Source organism: Carlito syrichta, unplaced genomic scaffold (assembly GCF_000164805.1).
Source record: "Carlito syrichta isolate Samal-C Ts95f unplaced genomic scaffold, Tarsius_syrichta-2.0.1 Scaffold118060, whole genome shotgun sequence".
Classification (NCBI taxonomy): domain Eukaryota; kingdom Metazoa; phylum Chordata; class Mammalia; order Primates; family Tarsiidae; genus Carlito; species Carlito syrichta.
This window is the reverse complement of record NW_007062156.1, coordinates 261,262-282,970: the sequence shown is the minus strand read 5'-3', so window position 1 is coordinate 282,970 and position 21,709 is coordinate 261,262. Positions and strand designations below refer to the sequence as shown.

The window sequence follows — 21,709 nt, the reverse complement described above, 5'->3', positions numbered from 1 at the left end:
GATTTGAACCATGTGATAAAGAGGTGTTTCTGGGATTCCCTAGATCCATTTAGGGATTTTTATCTGTGATTGGCTGGGCAACAGTTGTAACTTGTTACTCCTTTTCAGTTTAATGTGTAAATGTGTGGGTGTATGTTGGTGTCATTTTTTGGGAATGAGAAGCAAAATATATAAAAGATTTAACAAAGCTGTGGTATTAAATCATATTTCTGTCCTTGATAATGAATGGTAAATGTATTTACTTTATGGTGCTATTGTGCATTTATGGAATCCTTCCCTAAATAAGTTATTAATGAAAAGAAGAGAAATTTGTAAAATAAGCAACATCAGGTTCTAAAACCTAGTAAAAGTTAGAAACGGAGTAGGTGATAGTATGGGTAAGTGCAATGTGAATGTTTTAAAATAAATAGCACTTGCATGACCTGAGATGTCAGAACTGGAGACAAGGGTGTGTGTTTGTCAATATATCCTTCATGTTTTACAGACTCCTAAGGGAACAAGGGAAGATACAATTTCACCTTTTCTGTGCCAAAACATTTTAATTATATCTTCTTCCAACTACAGCGGTTCAGTAACCAAGGAGTTGACATTGATGCATGTGTTGATAAAGCTGCAAACATTCAAAATGAGATTAACAAAGATTTTGAGCAAAGGGTGACAGCTAATTTTGCACACTATTCTGCATCTAATTCAGGCCAGCGTAATAATAGAATATTTTATAACTGTTTTGTTATTCAAAAGGACATTCATGATGCATTTATATTTGTATCTTTGTATCAAACTCAAGAAATTGCCTATCTTATGGCTTAAAACTATTTGCAGCTATGTTGTAACCCTCAAACAATATTAAAGGAGGATAAAACCTCTTATTACAATGTTTTTTGTTTTTGTAAATCATACTTCATCTTTGGAACTCTTTGCTTTACCTTAATTAATCTAGGACACATTAGCTAGAGAAGGTACAGAGATGCCAAACACGTGTTTTCTAATATTGCTTAGTGCACTAGTAAAATGGGTAAGAAAAGTTATATTCAATTTATTTAATTAATAAAACTGTAGTTTCTTTATGCTCTTGAGGTCCTTTGAGCACATTTCAGTGTATTTCTTTTCTCTTCTATTCTTTATTTGAAGGCAGCTGACAGTCTTCTTTCACTTTTCTTTTTGTTTGTGAAATTTTCTTTTTTTTTTTTTTTTTTTATCCACTCACTTCTCCATCTGCTTTCACTTTTGTTTGCTTGGGCCGTCTCTCATCCCAACTTGATAATGAGGAATGCAGTGTGACCCTGACCTCTATCAGCCCATGCATGACCTTCTGACTCTATCATATAACCTTTGACCTTCCCTTTGACAGCTTGATTAATTACCCTGTGTTATGATTTATGAGTAAGTGCTATGTAAAAATAATAGACAACAGGTGGTCCTCTGAAAACTTTTTGTGGCATGTTTTCTTTTACTGACTAACTTGATGAGCTATTTGAAGTTGGAAACTTAACTGGGATAATCTATATTGGCCCATATTATGGTACTTTTATACCATGGAATGCATACAGCGTTAGAATTCAGGAAGCTACAAGTTGAAGTAGCTTCACAATGAACATTTTTACAAAATATTAGTAGGGTGCTGTTACCTAAATGCACATTGAGAAGAAGCACAAAACGGAGTCAAGTGACATTTCAGGCGTTTCAGTCCCAGGTCACGTCTTGAGAAAATTGCTGAAATAATAGAGGGGGCATTTTTCAAGCAGAGCTGCAGCTCCAACAGCTATGTTTACTTTAACGCTTCACTAGTGACTTCTGATTGGTTGTCATGACCTCATCTCACTGTTGCACCTAGGATGTTGCAACAGCGACATATACATACCCTTCTTGTGAGAAAGATGAGAATAAATACAGCATACATCTTTCAGAAAAGATGAATGGACAGTGGTTTGTCCATGGGTAGATGTAGTTTGTAGATAAAACATTTTGGGTTTCATTTCCCTTGAGGAAGAGCACCTGTCTTCTTTCAAGCCAGGCAGAATGCTGAACTTGAGAAATATGATTGATAAATTTGTGTAAAATGATGTCTTACAGAACCTTGCCTGAAGACCAAAACAGTTCCACAGGTCAAAAGATTCTACTATGACCCCTGACCTCTCTGGTCACATGTGGCTTGCAGTATTGGCAGGTTAATATGCAGAGCTGAGTACTTTCAGCTGATTTTTTATTTAGTCAACCACAAGATATTTGAAAAGATGTAGAATTTCTTCCTGTTTTCCATTTTTTAAATAATTGATGGTTAGTAGGCAAATTAACTGGGGTAATCTTCAGTTTTAGCAAAGTTATGTTTGGGACTAAAGCACAGTTTTGTTTTGGTCAGGCATTTAAAAACTTTACAAATCATCTATTTGCAAAATCATCTTGAAAAGTGCATATCTATACTGATTGAATTTCTCTAACAAGATTTTTCTTTGTGGTTCTCTGTGTTTGGCATCACCTGTCTGTTGTAGACCTCCCTGACCTAAGCCATCATTTGTTGATTGAATGATAAATGAACTATTATTTATTAGTAAGTGCCTCTATAGACTTCAAAGTAAAGAAGCTTGGAGGCCTGTGTATTCTATTTAAATCACATGTACTTGTGCTGAATAAAATGCTATGTCTAGCAATGAACTTTTGAGTGTTTCTGATTAAGATTCCACAGCTTATACCCTATAAACACAAGTCTAAAATTGAAGATAGAGTTATAGCTACAAAAGTATGGAAAATGGAATTAGATGAATTAAAGAGATAAAGCTTACTTTTATCAATATCTGTCCTCATGATCAACTTCTTGATCTACTAGACTGTGTGATCAAACATAAGAGTTAATTAACAACATTATGTATGCTTTGTCTCTTGAAATGTTGGTTATTGGAATTGATTTGGTAAATCATTTAAAAAGATGCCAGAGGTTTTATTTATTTAGTTGTAGAATGTTAGATAATCAGTTTCGTCACTTTATCTTTTTAAAGAAAACAGAAGAGGTTTCCATGTATTTTTTGAAATGACCTCTTTCCATCTTACAAGAAATATAGCATGCAAGGAATAATTAAATATAAAAGGAACACTTTCATACAAAATGTTTAAGACTCTAAGCCTAAGCATAACCTTTTTTTAATTAGAGTGGCAGTACACAGCTCTTTTAAGATATAAACTTGATACCTGATTTTATAGTATAATTTTGTAAAACTTTATGGCTTTATTCGTTAAAGGTCATGCTAGTATCTCTTTTTACTTAATTTGTTGTGTACTGATTGAGTTACTGGGAATAGAAAGAATCACCTTTAAAATAGTATTTATTCTTATTTTTGAAGAAGTATGTTGATATCATTCAATTTAAAACAGTTATATTTAACTACTGATATTTTGTCTCTGCTTCATTTAACTTTATTTGCTTTGACTCCTTAGTTTCCATTTATTAATGTTGACATGGCAAAAATCTTAGTAGCTTCTATAAAGGGACTTTTGGCACTGTTATTCATGACAGAGAAAATAAGGAAAACATGAAGCTTTGCTATGTATCTGTGGTTCAAACTCGTAGGTGGGATAGTTAACTTTATTTTGTTGCTCCTGCTTTCTCCTACTCATAAAATGGTTATGATTAGTCTCTGTGAATATTGCATTAATTAATTTATCAGGAAAACTTTCATTGAAAATGTTAGTTTTTTACAGAATAATAATTGAATTTGTAACAAAGACATTTATTAAAATCAGCTCTCATTTCCACAGAAAATGTTCCTGAATATTTCTTGATTGTGCTATGATAATTAAATTGGCAGTCCAACATATCTAAAGGCTAAAATATTTTCTAAATACTTCAGGTGTTTGAAGAGAAACATTTATTGTTGAAATCTAAATAATAAAAATTCTTTAATTGATTTCTATAATGGTGATTTTAAAATAGAATCCTTTTTCATTATCTGTTGATGCCTAAGTGAAAAATTGACATTGTGCCTTTATAATATTGAACAAATGAGTCATGTAATTTTCAGTTACATAATCAATAACTTAGACAAATTCTACTCTTTGATGATTTTTTTTAATACTTTTTTAGATGGGATACTTCACATTTCAGAGTATTTAAAATCAAATAGGAACAACAATTTTCAATCTATGATTTCTAAAAACTGAAGTTACAAAGATATTATTGTAGTGATTAAGTAGTTAGGATAATAGTTTCATAATTCTAGTGACTGTAAATTTTGTTCAGAGGATATACCTTTACTTGAAATTCATCATTGTGCAAAGATGAAATCATGTTATATCAATTTAACTACAGTCTTACTTTGTGACTTTGAGTTTGAAATTTTTCATGTTAGCATTAAAATGTAGTGTATCACTATTTTCATCTCTAAGAATTATAAGATTATGTTTTGGGTTTGCTAATTCTAACTCCTGTCTAAGTATGAGAGAGAGAGAGAGAGAGAGAGTGAGAGAGTGTGTGTGTGTGTGTATGTGTATGTGTGTGTGTGTGTATGTGTGTTTAAAGTTCAATTCACTCAGAGAAGGCAGGGAAGAAACATGACAGGAGACCACTTACTCATGGTACAGAATCTAGTAAGGAGGCAATTTTCTTTTTGGCCTATGGTGACCTTTTTTGACTATGTTCCTTATACAGAGACAGTGTACTGAATGCCTCTATTTCACCCTGTTTAGCAGAGTGCAACAGTGTTCTTTAACTTACTTTTGGTGGGAGGAGAAGTTATGGCTGAAATTTGAGAAGGGCGTGAAAAGTTGTAAGAGGCACAAGGAAGAGGGGTAGGAACTTCCTTCAAATGTGATTTTAATAACTAGTCAAGTGTGTCCAACTGTAGAAAATCACCAAGTGACAATCTGTCTACCTGACAGTGATCACAATGAATTACAAGACTTTTGAATAGCTATACAGATTAGAATAAAGCAGAACCAAATAAAATATCTTTTGTTGGTAAAACTTTTGACTTACCAGCTAAAAAAGCTTTTAAAAAAAATCTTGTCTTGTTCTTTGATGTAGAATGTTTAAATTAAATTTGAATACGTTTTATAAGACTTTTGTGAAGGAGGCATTTATCTAAAAGTTTTATTTGACCATCTGTTGAGGAATGTGTGCTACTTTGTTCATCAGTTTATTATATACTACTGTATAGTTTTCACATATATAAGGCAAATATATCTTAATAGTCCCATCTCTAAAATCAGACCTTCAATGACCTTGAAAATTTCCAAACCAAATCGTGGTTTTAGATCATAGTATCATCTGATTGGAAGGAAAAAAAATTAACACAATCCCAGTGAAGTTTGTAAGTAGTTTGTGAAATAAACTGCAAACAAAACCCAATCATGTGCAACAAGTTAACTGATTTAAAAGTAAGATAATTAAGCCTATACTAATATTAGTTTATTATTATTGCTATCTGTTTTTAAAAATCATATTCTTATGGTTGGTTTGGCAAAAAAGAAGTAAAATTTAGACTTCTAATAAATATTATACATTTACAGTTTGAAAAAATATACATAGTTTTTTAAGTATGAGATTTTATAAACTTTATTTTCTATAGCTCTTATATTTTTATTATAATGTAATGCATCTTTTAAAAATGAACTTACAGTATTTTACAAGGATGTAATTGCAACATCCACAATACAGAATTGAATAGAGAAGACAAGATATATAAGCTTCAAAAATTTGTGGTACAGATACTTGTCTCTGGTTATTGTTTCTCCTCTGTTTTCTCATGATTGAGTTATTTTATTAGATATAATACAAATATCAAAATTTTTCTAAATTATAGCTATAGAAATGCTTGCATTGCTAGAAATAAATCAGACAAACTTAAAAAAAATCATAATGACTCAACAAGCTGTGTTTGTTTTGTGACTTTGTTTTCTGGTCCTAGTTTTTAATAAAGAAAAATTGATATGGTAGTTTGAATAAATGAAAGAAATTACAAGATTAAAGAGTTACTTTTCATGCATTGTAGTAAGACATTAGCTTATTTTGTTTTATGATTTGTCTGACCTCCTGAAGGAAAAGTGGTGAATACACATCAAGGTGCATAGGTAGATATTATATGCTTATGATAGCACAGATATAAATTTTTGGAATGTTAGATCAGATTTATTCTTTTTGAATTATTTATTTTTTTAACTGTTCAAACAAATCAGAAATGTTAGTTAAAGGGCAATTATTAAAAAAATCCAAGAAAGTGTAGTTTGAATTGTAAACTTCAATTTCAAAGAGGTTATTTTATCAAAATATTTACTATAAATATTAATGTAGTTTGAAAGTGTATTATTTCAATCGCTTTTGGGATTTAGGGAGATCGAATTATGTTTTTAAATTAAGCTTTATAGTTTTTATATTGCAGTTTTTTTGTTCTTTTATAGATAATATATACTTATTTACATCTACAATAAAGGCAAACAACTTTAAATGACTTTCTTTTGGGAAAGTTAAAACCATAATCATGCCCAAAGAAATATTTCAGTGAATATGCAATTATATTAAGTTACTTAGTCTTAGATGTTGCAAACTTTTTTGTAAATAGAAATGGATTCTAAGATTAAATTGCGCCACTTTCTTTCATTTCAAAACAGGAAGGATATGGAGTAATAGTACTGAATCCCAATGAAAACTATATTGAAGTAGAAAAGCCGAAGATACAAGTACAGTCATCTTCTGATAGTTCAGATGAACCAGCAGAAAAACGGGAAAGAAAAGATAAAGTTTCTAAAGAAACAAAGAAGCGACGTGATTTCTATGAGAAGTATCGTAACCCCCAAAGAGAAAAAGAAATGATGCAATTATATATTAGAGTAAGTGAGATCACTTTCCTTCATTATTTCCTTTACCTTATTTATATTTTATGTAAATTATTTTATTTTTTAAAGAAACTATTAATTTTCAGTTATTTATGTTTTCATGGTTTTCTACTTTGATGAAATATTTTCTGCTTTTTTTTCAAAATTACAAAGTACATCCTTCTTATCTCAGTGTGACATTTTATAGAAGTCTCAAATGCAAATGCTATTTCCTTCTGTGTTACATACTACTTCAAGGGAAATTTTCAAAAATAATTTTACTATGGTACATGGAAAGGAAATAAAATTTTGTAATTCAGCTGCTAAATATGCTGTTTCTTTAAAGTATTATGCTGTTATGTTGTCCATAAGTGAGAGTACATGTAACCTGATAATTCTAAGGCATGTTACCTGATGAATTAATAATGTACTGTACTGTACAAAACATTCTTCATCTTGGGTGGTAAGTTTGAGTGCATTGTTTTCCTAAGAGCAATCATCCATCCACGATGTCTCAGCCTAACTTCTGAAGGCAGAGAGAAGGAGGAAGAGTAATTAATATCTTAATAAATATTTAAGCTAAAATAGTTCAGGGAGAGTGTAATGAGCAAGCTCTGTCCTTTGCTCTTGTCCTACCCAGCGAACCTTTGCACTCTGTGGTGTAGCCGTATGGGATTGTTACAGCAGTGCTGCCCAAGGATTTCTATTTCTGTAGAGGACATAAACAATTTTATCTGGACTTGGACATATTCTGTTTGATATTCATACTGTGGATTATATATATATATGAGACATTTGTGCAATTTTCAAAGCCCTTATTATGGATGCCAGAAGTTTAATTTAATAGTAAAGCATGTCAAAAATGCTACTGGGTAAGAAAATTGAAATGTTCCTCAAATGTGAGCAATTCAACATTTAAACGTAAAGAAATTAACATTTTAGAAATTACACTGTAGGATAATAGTAACATTTCATTATTCAACTTGAGCTATTTTTACATTTACTTTGATAAAGTATTTTAAACCACGTTTTAGGGGAAACACATTGCTTTCTAAGTTTTTATTTTCTGTATTATACTTTTAGTTCATGGCATGATCACTCTACTTTTTGAACTTGTACTTCAAACATTCAAGACATTTCATTATAGGTCATTCTAATGTTTAAGTTATGGCAGTTAAGCAGTAGTGAAAGCATAATTTTCAAAATGTATGAAAAATGTTTCAATATCTAAAAAATGTATCCTGACCAAGAAATGCCCAAAGCACTTCATATAGTGAGGCAAGCAAAAGTTAGGCAGATTATGAGTATTAAAATTTCTGAAAATCATCCCACTATTTAATATGTTATTTGAAAAACAAAAATAATGATTAGATTTAGAATCAAGACGTAACTTGTCTGATCCAGTGTAATTATCTTACCCCCTTTCTTTTGTATGATTGCTTCAGGGTCATGGTGCTACCTTCTCTCTCTGTTGTCCTAAATTTTCTTCTATATGGTCCAGTCTGTCAACCACCATCTTATGACAGAGTTGCATTTTAAAAAATTACCTTTGATGTCTAGATTCCAGAAATGAATTGTATAAGGTTTTTAAAAGATACAAATTGCAAAGAGTATTTGTTTATCTGTGTAAAATGCAAACAAAAAGTGATTTTGTGTATGAAGTTTTTTATTTTGTCTTAAACAATTTATTGTATTTGCCTTATGTACAGATTAAGCATTTATAGCAGATATCTGTCCCATAGGTTATTTCTTCCTTTTTATTTTCACTTTATCTTGTCACCATTGCTTTGATTTTTTTCTTTTGTTCTCTTTTATGTGTATATTTTCTTTATTCTGTTTTGCATATCTGCTTTGTTTATCCCTGCATCTAGTTTTTCTTAAAGGTAGGGAAAAACAGTCTTTTTATGTGGCTTTGTTGTTAAGACCTACTCTCTTTCCTTTTGTTTCTTTTTCTTTAATTCTCCTCCCTCTTTTACATTCCTGTTCTTTTTACTTCTTTTCCATGAGCCTTTTTGCTTCTTTCTTTCTTGTCTCATTTTGCTCATCAATCCAAGTTCCCATCAAAAGCACTGAAGATAAAAATGGGTTCACATAGATACACAACTTTGTATCTGATAGTGTTAGTTATGAAATTTTTTTCTTAATAAATATACTTTCTTTTCAACTTTTCTGCAAAACATCAGAGATATTTTGTACTGGTGCTCTTCAAACATACTTCTGGATAGTAAGGCTGGGTCCTGTAGTGGGAAAGAGAAGAGTAGTTCATTTTGTGTAAGGCACATAAATTCTTAAGTAATTTTGTGCAATCAGGAAACAATTTCACTTTCTTTTACATATCTGCTTTCTTTTACATATCTACAAATAAGAGAAGCATTTGTCATTTTTAGATACGAAGCATGGTATGTTATGGAGCTAAATTAACTTTTATTTATATAGTTCTTAACCATTTACATTTTGAAATTAACATGTATTTTCTGTGAAGCCTAATAGCTAGGCTGATCATATTATTTTATCCTTATTTCATAGTTAAGGAAAATGATGCACAGATGATTATCTAGGATCCCAAAACTAGTAAATGGCAGAACTAAGTGTTGAAACCAGGACTTCTAATTACTGTAGATCCTTGCCCCCCCTTTCCTCTTTACTACATTGCTGTATAGGTTGACAATAAAATGTGTATCCAAAATATGAAAATTAAACCTTATATTGTAAGAGTATTATGTGATATAGTAAACTATATCTGATGACAAAAATAGATATTTGGCTAGTTATTATTTAGTAGACATTATTAAACATTTATACACAACATATATATATTCTCTTTTAATAGTGTCACTAATATTGATCCAAATTTAGAGATGAGGAGATGGTGGGTCAAAAACTTACAGCTTTTGGAGGGCTACAGCTGAGTCTGCAGACGTTGTGCCAGGAACACAAGCTATCCCATCCCCTCCTCTGCCACTTTCCATTGCTCCTAATAAAGGTCATTTGTACTATAACAAAAACAAAAACAAAAGCTTTTATTATTTCCCCAAAGTCACATGCTCTTGATGTAAGCTTTATGAGGGCAGAGACTTAGTCTGTTTTGCTTACTGCTCTATCCCCCAGAGCCTAGAACAGAACCTTCATAATAAATATATGTAGAACAGAACAGTCACAATAAATTTTAAATAAGGTGGTGGAGCCAGGGTTAGAATCCCAAACTACTACTTTGTTTTAATATATGTCCTGCTTTATTAAAGTATGCTATTTGATTTTCTATGAGGAAACATTTAAACAAGTCAAAACAAACAAAACTGTATTGTTGGTCTCCTACCCAATCTGGCAGTTGAAATTACATTCCAAAAATTAATGATAAAACCTCAGTGTGTAAAGACTTATTTGATACCTTGATAGAGCTATAAGTTGTTATCTGAAAATATAAAAGTAGAATATTCCATTTTCCTTTTGAGGTATACTGTCATAGTGTTGAAATTATGAATAAAAATGGAAATGTTTTATCCTGACCCGGTACAATTTCTATTTAATACATTTGTTTTAAGAGTACAACCAGGACGGGTTCGGTGTCTCAGCCTGTAATCCTAGCACTTTGGGAGGCGGAGGCAAGTAGATTGCCTGAGTCCATGGGTTCGAGGCCAGCCCGGGCAACTTGGTGAGACCTCATCTCTACAATAAATAAAAAAAAATTAGCTGGGTGTGGTAGCTTGTGCCTGTAGTTCCAGCTACTTAGAAGGCTGAGGTGGAAGGATCGCTGGAGCCCAGCAGATGGACACTGGAGTGGCTGTGAGCATGCCACTGCACTCCAGCCTGGGCGGCAGAGTGAGACTCCAACTCAAAAAAAAAAAAAAAGAGTACAACCAGGTTGCTATGCTTGCTGTACCCTGTACATAAAACTTTGTTTTATGAAATCTGTAACTTTGCTTCCCGGTCTTTCCTGAATCCAAATTCTATCCATGTTTTAGTGCCCGGCTGAAATCCCATCTCTTCTTCTCACTATAACCATTGATCTCTCCTTACTAAGACTCATGGTAGTTATTATAATTAGTTAACTTCTGCGGAATTTATCATGTGCTGTCTGGATATATCTCTTGTATTTTTGTTCTATAACTTTATCAATATTACCTGTTTATCTTTCATGCTTCTCCACTAGGTCTCCACATAATTGTCTAGATCTTTGAGCATGCTTTTTATATTTTGTCATTGCATGTCAATCCTTAATAAGCAGATATGAGCCACTTTTTACAGCAGTACAAAGCAGGGAGTCAGGAAATGATAGTAGAATTTAATCCCCTGGAAGGAGACCAAAGCAAAAAGACCAGGCCTTAGTCTAGAGATACCTAAATAAAGGGACATGAAGAATAGGGATGAAACTTATTCTGGTATCAAACTGGAGCATAAGAGAACAAGTAGACTAAGGAAGATCAGTTCATAGAACTTGATGGGCTGTGGGTAGAGTATAGGCAAAAGTGACTTGATGCTGATTTGTCTAATGTTGGGTTGGAAGGACCTGAACATCTCTTTCCAAAGGTTAGACTTAGTTGTGGGCTGTGCTGATGGGAAGTAAAGGAGAGTGATTAGACCCAGCAGAGGAAAGAAAACAAAAAAAGATGCCGGAGATGGAGGGGAGGAGAGCTACATGGCCACAAAAGGAGGATTCCAAATGTGGAGGAGACATTTACAGAATAGCAATCTTGGCAGAGCCCAGCATTTCACATTGAAGATATGCAAATATTTATGGATTGATTGCTTGTTGAAGTCCATCAAAAATCTTATTCCTTAACATGCAAGATATTTGGTATTGTGAGTTTTGCAATTGTTTAGAAACAGCCAACTCTGATCAACTGAAGCTTTAAGAAAAAAAAATATATATATATATTTATATATATACATGTATATGTTTTTGATGTTCTGACTTAAGTATATTTGCAGTCTTAGTGAAGACCAATAAATGTTATCCTGTCTTTTCTGAACCTCTTCTGTACTGATGCCAGAGTCATTTCTATGTAGTGTTTTAGCAACCAAGTTCAATTTATGTATGTTATAAATTATGATTGTTTATTCTCTGGGACTATTTTATTTTCCTAGTATATTCAAATATTTGAATTTTCTTTTCTCTAGAATGTAGTAAATAGCCAGTCTTCTTTCAAATTTTTGCCAATCTCTGGTATACACAGGCAGAAGTAAAGTAAAATTCAGGACTAAAACTAAGATTAACAAAGTATAATTTTATTTTACTAACTTAAATGAGTATAAATAAATATGACTAACTAGTGGATTATGTAGCACTTTACTGAGGCATTAAGAGCAGAGCATGAGAGATCAAAGAACTTACTGTTTCATGTGGCAAGTTTCCTTAACTATGAAATAATGTACTTGCTGGCATATATTATGGCTTATTAAGGGGATTGATTTGGTCTAGGCAATAAACATCATGTCAGACATGCCTGGCAGGAAAACCTGCTTAATATGTTTTGTAATAAGATGGAATTTTTTGTTCTTGAAAACATCTGCCAACTGAATTCAAGAGTGAAGACAGAAAATGTCATCAATTTAGTGGTAATCCTATAAATTTAGTTTCTTTTTGAGCAACACATATCAAGACACACAAAATTCCCAGTGTTAATCACCACTGGTTATAGTACTTTGTAAAATGATGAAACAAAAACATTTTATTTTTTATAATGTGTTAATTAATTCATAATGAATTTTAATATTGCAACTGATAAAATTTTAACAAGCATCTTGCCAACAGATCATTTTTTAAAGCATCTGTTTTTTAATGTGTTGGGTTGAGAACTGAGTCAAATGGCTAAATATGTACATATATTCCTTAAAAAAACATATTTCCACCCCCATAACTAAAGATACACTATTTTTTTTTCCCGTTAGACCACCAGGGGCTGCTGCTGTTCATAATTAATTTTGCTTTCCTTAGAAACTTGAGTATCCCAATCAACTACATCTCTAGTTTTTTTTCTTAGCCTCTAAATCTTTTAAAATATAACTGGGAAGAAGAAAAAAAGATTTAGTATCTTAATTATCAATATAAGAATTGATTATTGTAAATGTTTTCTATATTCTAAGGCATTTTATTTTTCCAAATCAACTTAAAGCCTGTAATTATTGAAGACAAATTATAGTAATAACTATTTTTATTTCCTGTTTTAGTGTATGAGTAACATTCAGAATCAAGCCATTGCAGAGATACAGTATGGAAATGAGAGTAAAAGTGTAGAATCTGATAGACCTGAGTTTGAATTCCAGCTCTTTCACTTAATATAGTGTGAGCTCAGGCCGGGCTCGGTGGCTCAGCCTATAATCCCAGCACGATGGGAGACTGAGGTGAGTGGATTGCCTGAGCCCGCAGGTTCAAGTCAAGCCTGGGCACCTTGTTGAGACCTCATCTCTACAATAATTAAAAAATTAGCCAGGCATGGTAACACATGCCTGTAGTTCCGGCTACTTGGAAGGCGGAGGCAGAAGGATCACCAGAACCCATCAGATCAACACTGGAGTGGCTGTGAGTGTGCCACTGCACTCTAGCCTGGGTGACAGAGTGAAACTCCAACTCAAAATAATAATAATAATAATAATTATAATAATTATTATTATATATATATACATACATATATATAGTGTGTGAGCGCAAATGAACTTCCCTACACTTCAATTTTTTGTCTGAAAAATGGAATGTTAGTAACATAAGTAGCTGGACACAGTAGTGCATGTGTGTAGTCCTAGCTACTTGGTAGGCTGGGGTGGGAGCATCCCTTGAGCCTAGGAGTTTGAGTGCAACCTGAACAATATAGCGAGGCCCCATTTTTAATAATAATAGCAATAATAATAATGTAAAGCAAATGTGGTATCTGACACACAGTCTTGGGGCGTTAGGGCCAATAAATAACATCTTATCTTCTCTCAAGAACCAATTTAGAAAGAATCCAGTTCTTAAGGTCCCTGCCCTTGTGTCTTTTAGTACCTTTCTAGGGTATTTTCTCTGGCACTAACCAGTTCTCCAGTTTTCTTACACCAGCAGAGTATCCAGCAATTCAATTCAGTTTTGGCATTATCTCCATGAATTTAATGTCAGATTCTACAAGACCATCCCTGCTTCAGATATCAGTCACAAATCCTGGGGGAGTCACCCATTTTTCTGACCAACTATCTATAAATTAGGGGTTCACACCACCCCCCTCTCAGGTTTAATAATTTGGCAGAATGGCTCATAGAACTCAGAAGAATACTTTGGTTTGCCTGTTTACTATGATGGATGCAACTCAGGAGCAATCAAATGGAAGAGACGCATAAGGCAAGGTGTGTAGGAAAGAGCATGCTGAGTTCCCATACCCTCTCTGGGGTTCTACCTTCCTAGCACCCATCAGTGTGTTTACTAACCTAGATGCTCTCCCCCTCCTGGGGGGCAGTGGGTGAGGCTGAAAATTCCTACCCTCTAATCTCTTGGTTTTTCTGTCACCAGCCCCATTCCAAGGTCATCTAGGGAATCCATCTAGGTTACCTCATTGGTATATACTCAGTGATGGAAAGAGGATTGTTATGAGAAACTAACGACGTCTTATCACTCATGAAGTGTCAAGGGTTTTAGCTCTTTCCAGGAACCAGGGGCAAAGACTAAATGTATTTTTATATTAAGCACAAAGTTGTACCAAAAATAATACCTCAGTCTTTTGCTCTTCATTTTGACATTCAATGAGAAATATTGCATAGGAATCAGACAAAAGAAGATCACAACACCAGCATTACTGAATGATATAGTTCAACTGGAAACTTTGATTTAGATGTGTGGCTAATAGACTTCCAGATATATTCTCCCCTGAAATGAAATTCCCTCTTATCCTCCAAACAGTCTCTTTGCCTTTCCCAGAAAGCAAGCGAGAATGCAGGCCTGCTTGAAAGATACCCTGAAGGGTTACTGAGCTTGTGCAGTTTCTTCTCCAAAATGTGCTAATCAGATAAGTCACTCTTCCTGTGGGAAAGAAAGAATGAGGTTTGGGGAGGGAGACTAGGAGTGTCACCCCAGCGGACGTGCCTACTGGGAGAGGAGTGGTTCATCTGAAAAGATCACTGTGATTTCTTGTATTTTCTAGCAATTCAGTAAAGCAATCTTAAAATATAATCATTAGGTGTTCTCTGTAGTATAACTTAATTTCTTCATTTTAAGATTTTCATTTAAAAGGGAAACTGATCAAGCCTGACTACAGGGAAAGTGGTCACAAAACTGTCTAATTTTAAAGCTTTAAAAGGGCCTTCATTCTATTTTAAATGATCAGAAGTTAACCGTAATATTTCTTAGGTTTTATGCTTCCAAAGCCTACTAAACATAGTAGTTTTTTAAATAAAGATTTGATGAATGACTATTACTTGATTACATGAACCTATGAAGATAGACCTTTGCCTATATATATAAATCTACTCTTTGATATTGGCTAGCGAAAGATTGAAAGAACTAGTATACTCTTTATATTACGACTGAAGTGTCCTAACACCAGAAAATTAGTACATTGTGCTGTAAGCTCAGTTAATATCCATTATTAAGTGTACCAAACTTTCTTTGCTTTTGATAAAATAAGCCAATAGTGAAGCATTAAAAATCATTTTTTAAAAATTAGATCTTTAGATTTAGAATGTAAATTAAAATAAAAACTAAAGCTCTGTATTTGTGAGTTTTAGTGGGCATTGACCGATTGGGGGGCTAGGGTTTCATAAATATGATGTAGTGAAAGAATAAGAGCTTCACAATCAAAGAGATACATGTTGTAATCTTAATTCTGTTGCTTATCAACTGTGACTTTAGGCAGATCATCCCTCCTCATTTCAATTCCTTCATCTATAAAATAGGGATAATCATAACTAGCGACTTTTGTAAGGAATAAATAATATAAGTTAGTGTATATGAAAACAATTAGTGAGATACTTATGAGTCACTATGTCCCCATTTCCTTTTCTCCTCTACCTACCTCCTTCTCCTTAGAAAACATGGGAAGAATTATGGCAGAATGAGGTCTTTCCCCATTGGCTTATAATTAGTGATACTCAAACCTTTGGGTTCAGGCACAAGGGGGCTTTATATGCTCAAATATAGTTACTACACACTTAAATGTTATTAAAGTTTTTGTTTATATAGGTTATATTTGTAGTGTTTACCATAAAGGAAATTAAAAATGAGAAAATTTTGAAAAAATTTATGTAATAAGCCTATTACATGATGACATAACACTTTTATGAGAAATGGCTATATTTTTCAAAACAAAAAACAGTGAGAAGTGTGGCATTTTTGAAAACCTCTAATGTCTGGCTTAGAAAGCAGTTGAATTTATACATCTATTTCTGTGTTCACTCTTGTGATATGTGGTCTTCGTTGATGTATGTGAAGAAAATTCAGCCTCACACAGATACGCAGTTGTAAAAAAGGATGAGTATTTTAATAGCTTTTTCAGATAATCATGGATATTCTTCTTTGATGCTATACCAACATTCAATAAGAAGTAGTTTTTTAAAGATTAAGTGCTACATGGAATCTAAAACACACTTTTATAGTCTCATAAAAATCTATTGGTTTGTCTTTTACTCATGTGTGATTTTGTAACATGCGTTGGTCATTTGGAAAATATTTCCTCACTTAGCTATGCAAATCATCTAAACGTTCACACATTTTGTTAAACTGTATTAAAAAATTCTTACCCATTAATATTACTACCAGTTTCATCAGAAGAGTTTTAAGAATTGAGAAACTATCAAGCTTCTCAGGGATGATACAGGTTTTCCCAAATTCTAACTTTAGCAAGAGAGCTCAGTTTTCATCATTGACCACAAATGCCATCGTTGCTTTCCTTGGACTGCAAGGCTTACTTTGTTCATTTTCAAGAAAATGTTTTCAAAATACCCGAATTGTAGAAGAATCAGTTTGTCAGTCAGTCTTACAAATACAAATGGCATTCCATTAAACTTTACAACTCCATTAAGCTCAAAACTCACTTAAAACTCAATCGAGTTCACAACTGCTTTTCCTCTGGACAACCATCATAGGATAAATGAGTATGCAAGTGCTTTATGTGTACCTTCATTTCATCTCTCAGTACATTAACAGACATATCCTCAGGGTTGAGATTTAATAATAAAAGTAAATTTTCACTTCATTGACATTTAGGCCAAGTTTTTTTTTTAATCCTCCAAATGTGGCAGTGAAGACGACTACAAGTATAGTTTGGTACTACTGCTTTCATCTCTGCTAAGTCGCAGGCAGTTTGATCTGTCATTGCTTTTTAACATTAATGCAAATGTCACCACAATGAAAAAGATAAAAATGCCTTCATATTATAATAAAATGATTTTGACTTTGTAAACCCCCTTAAAGGATCTTAGGAAACTCCAGAGGTTTGTGGATCCTATTTGTAGAACCACTGATCTACGTTTCTTTCCCAGAATTGAACACAGAAACAATGAGAGAAAGCAGTTTCTAAAACTAGAATAAGAGCCATATTTCAGTTGACCTATTAGGTATTAAAACTAGATGAATCAATATTAGCAGCTGTGTAAACTGAAGTAGAGAACTAGAACGGGTTCATTGATATATTTAGATTTTTCTGGTCTTAACTCCTTTGATCTGAACTCAGAGAGCATTGTGTATAGACTGCTCCATCTGCTCCCTCTTTCCCTTTCTCCCCTACCTTTTACTGAAACTGAGTTGTTAGTCCACATCGACCAGTCAAGTGGAATTTGAGGATTTAGAATTTGCTTTCTACTGCTCCACTCCCAACAGTAGAAGGTCCTGGAGAATCACTTGCCCATTTTAGGTTTTAGCAGTTACAATGTTCATTCCTTCCTCTTTCCACTAAAATGGGTGCCTCTTGCTTCACCACAGAGCCCAGATATCTGTGTCTGCTTTCTACTTGTGATCCAGTTCATTACCATATTACAAACCCTTGACTGGTGCTGTTTTAAGTTTACCTAGCTTTGCATTAGACTGATTCAATAGTGATTAAGAGCTACTGTGTGTGGCATAGATATGGATCAGGTTGAGGCTTTGCCAACTGTAGCATTCATTCAGGCAAATTACATAACCTATTTAAACTTCTATTTTTATCATCTAGAAAAGTAAGAATAATAATAGTATTTATTCAGTAGGGTTGTTAGTGAGAATTAAAAGAGGTAATGCAATTAAGTACTTAGTACCTGGCTTGGCACATAGTATGCACTCAGTAAATGTTAGTTATTATTATTGTAGTATATTTGATTTACAATTCAAGTTGTATTTATCCATGATAATTTCTAATGATATATTCTTTGTAGTACTTCAAATTGGATAACTTTGACAGTAACTATCTAAAATGCAACTGGATTAAACATGCTTCAATTTGAGTTAGATTATGGATATTAGTCTCTCCCTATAATCTCACAACTCTCACCTCCATCCTGAAGTGGCAATTTAACAACCTCTCCAACTTCCTCCCCATAGCTGGGGCCCTTGTATCTCAATTTGTCAAGTTAGAAGTAGCGGTTGTTGGTGTAATCCTCTCTGTAGTCTCATATATTACCCTAAATTTACAGATATGTAAAATGAAACTCAGAGATGTAAATAGACTTATTCATAATTATATACCTAATAAGAATAACTAAACAAACAAAAAAAACTAAACAAAGATTTAAGCCGGAGTCTGACTTTAGTCTATGTTTTCCCCAGTATGCTACATTGAATAGTGAACATTTTCTACAGGTGATTCTCTAAGATTTCTGTGTGTATGTATAAAATAAATATACAAATATGAATAGACAAATGGATTTTTCTTGGTTGGCACAGAATTGCTGTGATAAAAGACAAATAGTGTTTCCCACAATGCAATGGTTTATTCAAAAACTACTGTTAGAGAGTTGCAATGAATAGCTATATTGAGTCTAGAATCTGGGACCCACATTTTTCTTTTCTTCTCCTCAGGAGTAAGACATTATTTTTTGCCTTAGTTCCAACTGTCCATCTGGCTTGTGTGAGCTGCTTGAGAGCAAAGTGGTTTGAAGATATTGCAGGGGAGGATGAGGGAAAGTCTAATTCAGTTTTATATAGTTGACTCAAAAGTACTTTGCCTTGGTGGATGGGGGGGGTGTCTTTTTTTTTTAAATCCCCAGCCTTATTTCAGCTTGTCTTTAGATAGGCTTGTCTGTTCTCAACCAATCAGTGTGTTCCCCATTCCCCCACCCCTTGATGTTTTTGCCAGAACCAGTTCTCACACATGTATGTTATGGCTTCATCAGCAGTGTAAGCACTTCTGTGTGTGTCCCTCTTGTCTAATACAGCAGGACAATGTAACATGTTTACTGAGTGACTTGAGTATTTCCCTCACAGACTCATCTCATTTCAATTTAGATTATATATGTACATTCATAAACATGAAATTGTATGTTTAGATTTATTTGTTCGGAGTGTAAAATTACAGCTCAAAATACTATCAGTTTCATCTTATACACATATTAATTTTATTGCAGTTTTTTTCATTAATTTAATACTAGAAGAAAATCTTAAGGTTTTTTCCTTGAAAATAATAGATTCTACATTGTAATTAGTATCCTATTTTGGAAACCTCTGGAAAGAGAGGTAAAATTAGCCTTGAATATTCATCTTAACGGTCACCTACCAATACTTTCCCTAATTCCTGTTTCTTCTAAGTGTAATTCTTGTACCTGAATTTGTTTTCCTAAAAGCTTTAATATAGCTTACTAAATGTCTGATAATTGGTGTTTCTTTGTGAAATTTCAGAAAATTCCCTTTCCTCCAGGAGATGATAAAAAGAAATATTACAGTGCTCTATCATTTGGGACACCATTATACTTAATAGTTCTAAAATAATTTGACATTTTTTAAGTCACTGATATTTCTTTAGAAAGGCTTTTAAATGTTCTGGTCCAAAACTTCATGTTTCTGCCATAGCAATAATAGTATCAATAATTTTCAGAGCTATATAATGGATTAATAAATTTTTAAAAGACAAATTTGAACATTAGAATTAGGTTTTACACTAGTAAATTAAGTACACTTATTAAAGCTAAAATATGTTTTAGTAATTATTGAGAGGAACTCAGTGTTTTTGTAATGTTGCTGCTTAAATTTTTGGCAGTGAGACATGTTTTCCATATTAAATGGGGTGTATATAATCCATTCAACCCATGTTTGTTTACTGTTTTTTATAACGATTATATTTGGGAAGAATATTATTTATAGGAGAAGGATTCTATCAGAAATAGGTTGTCAGACAGTAATGTCTAAGAATTGGTAGGTATTTTTTAGACATTTTTAAGTTCATCTACTTCATTTGTAGATGTAGATAAGGAAACTGAGATGAAGAGAAATTATATACAGTCATCCCTTGATATACTTAAGGGGTTAATTCCAGGTGCCCCAAGCATACTAAAATCTACACATATTCAAGTATCAAAGTCAACCCCGAGGAATTCATGTGTACAAAAAGTCAGCCCTCCATTTAGGAGGGCTTCACATCCTACAAATGCGTGTAAGTGGACCCACGCAGTTCAAGCCTGTTGTTTGAGGACCAATGGTTGCTGAAGGTTGCACTATTATTAGTGGCAAAGCTGATACTGGGACAGAGGTTGCAATATACCTTTCTGGTTATTGATATTTTCATGTTAGGGTTTTTCCCTCCATTCATATTCTGAAGTGACTTCTCTGTCCTTTGTGTGAGCAGCTGGTGTGTGTTGGGGGTGTTATTAGGTGGGGGAAGGGATGAGTGCTCATTAAGTAATTTAGATTTGAACCTAAAAGTTAGTTGAAAACCCTATTCCTAGCACAATTTTAAGATGTAAGGGGAAGAATATAAATCTGAAGATCCTGGTGCATTATAGGTGAATTGTGACATTAATTATTTTCATTCACTTCTGGTGTTCTTTATTTTGACTTCACACAGGAGACTTAAAAAAACTTCCTCAGACATTCTTGTATAGGCTGTGGATATAATAATGCCATCAAAGAAAAGGCTATTATTTTTGCATATATATATCTCAGTCTATTGAAGAGTGCTTGGATTTTCATCTACTTTCATTGATTCTAAAACCATTTATCACATTTTAACATCTCTGAATTTGGGATGCATCTTACAAAACAATGGAATATCATAGATTTTTTAGCATCATTTTTTTCTCTTAATGGTATATAAATAGTAGTCTTTTTTAGAATTAATGGCATCTTAGATGAATACAATATAGTATAAGACAGGATTGTCTAGTTGCATAACTCCAAGGAAACCTAATTATTATCTGGCACCTCCTGGAGTTGTACAGTGTGTGTACTGTGTGTTTTTATGGGGCAGTCCTGGTAGGGATGATGTGGACGTTTATTCTTTTTCCTACATCTTATTCAATATTTGACCTCACACATTGTATAAATATCCCTGCATTCTATTTGGCAGGTAGTGACCCCTCTATAAATGCTTATTTACTTATTTATTATGGACGATCAGTTGTGTTCTTTTATTTGCCAAGGCAGATTGAGAGCAGGTTTGAATTGTCTCCAGTAGCAGATGTCATATTATTGAGAAGAGATAGGATCTTTAGATGGTAAATCTAGGTGGTAAAGCTAGAAAGTAATGACTGAATGATTGATTAAATAGAGATGTTAGCCCCTAAGTGTCCTATTTCCATAATGTCTTCTATTTTTAAAAGGCATTTCAAGATACCTAATATAACTAATTATGATACAAGTACAATGTCAGTTGTTGGTTACATTCTGCTAGTATACCTTCATCAATTTTATACCATGTCCAGAGTGCTAGATATTGAAGATGGAAGATGGGAGAGGACTAAAACATGATTTCTACTCAAGGTACATGAAATTACTCAGGACAATATGTCAAGATATCAAATGTATCTTGAAACTGAAGAAATGTAT

At 33.2% G+C, this 21,709-nt stretch overlaps 1 protein-coding gene across 1 annotated transcript in view; it reads left to right on the top strand.

Moving 5' to 3' along the window:
• FAM172A (family with sequence similarity 172 member A) overlaps window positions 1–21,709 on the top strand; it is a 197,818-nt gene that overhangs the window by 85,130 nt on the left and 90,979 nt on the right. Inside the window, exon 4 of the mRNA XM_021707472.1 lies at window positions 6,598–6,816. Within this exon, the coding sequence (XP_021563147.1) occupies window positions 6,598–6,816 (219 nt within the window). The remainder of the gene's footprint in view (window positions 1–6,597; window positions 6,817–21,709) is intronic.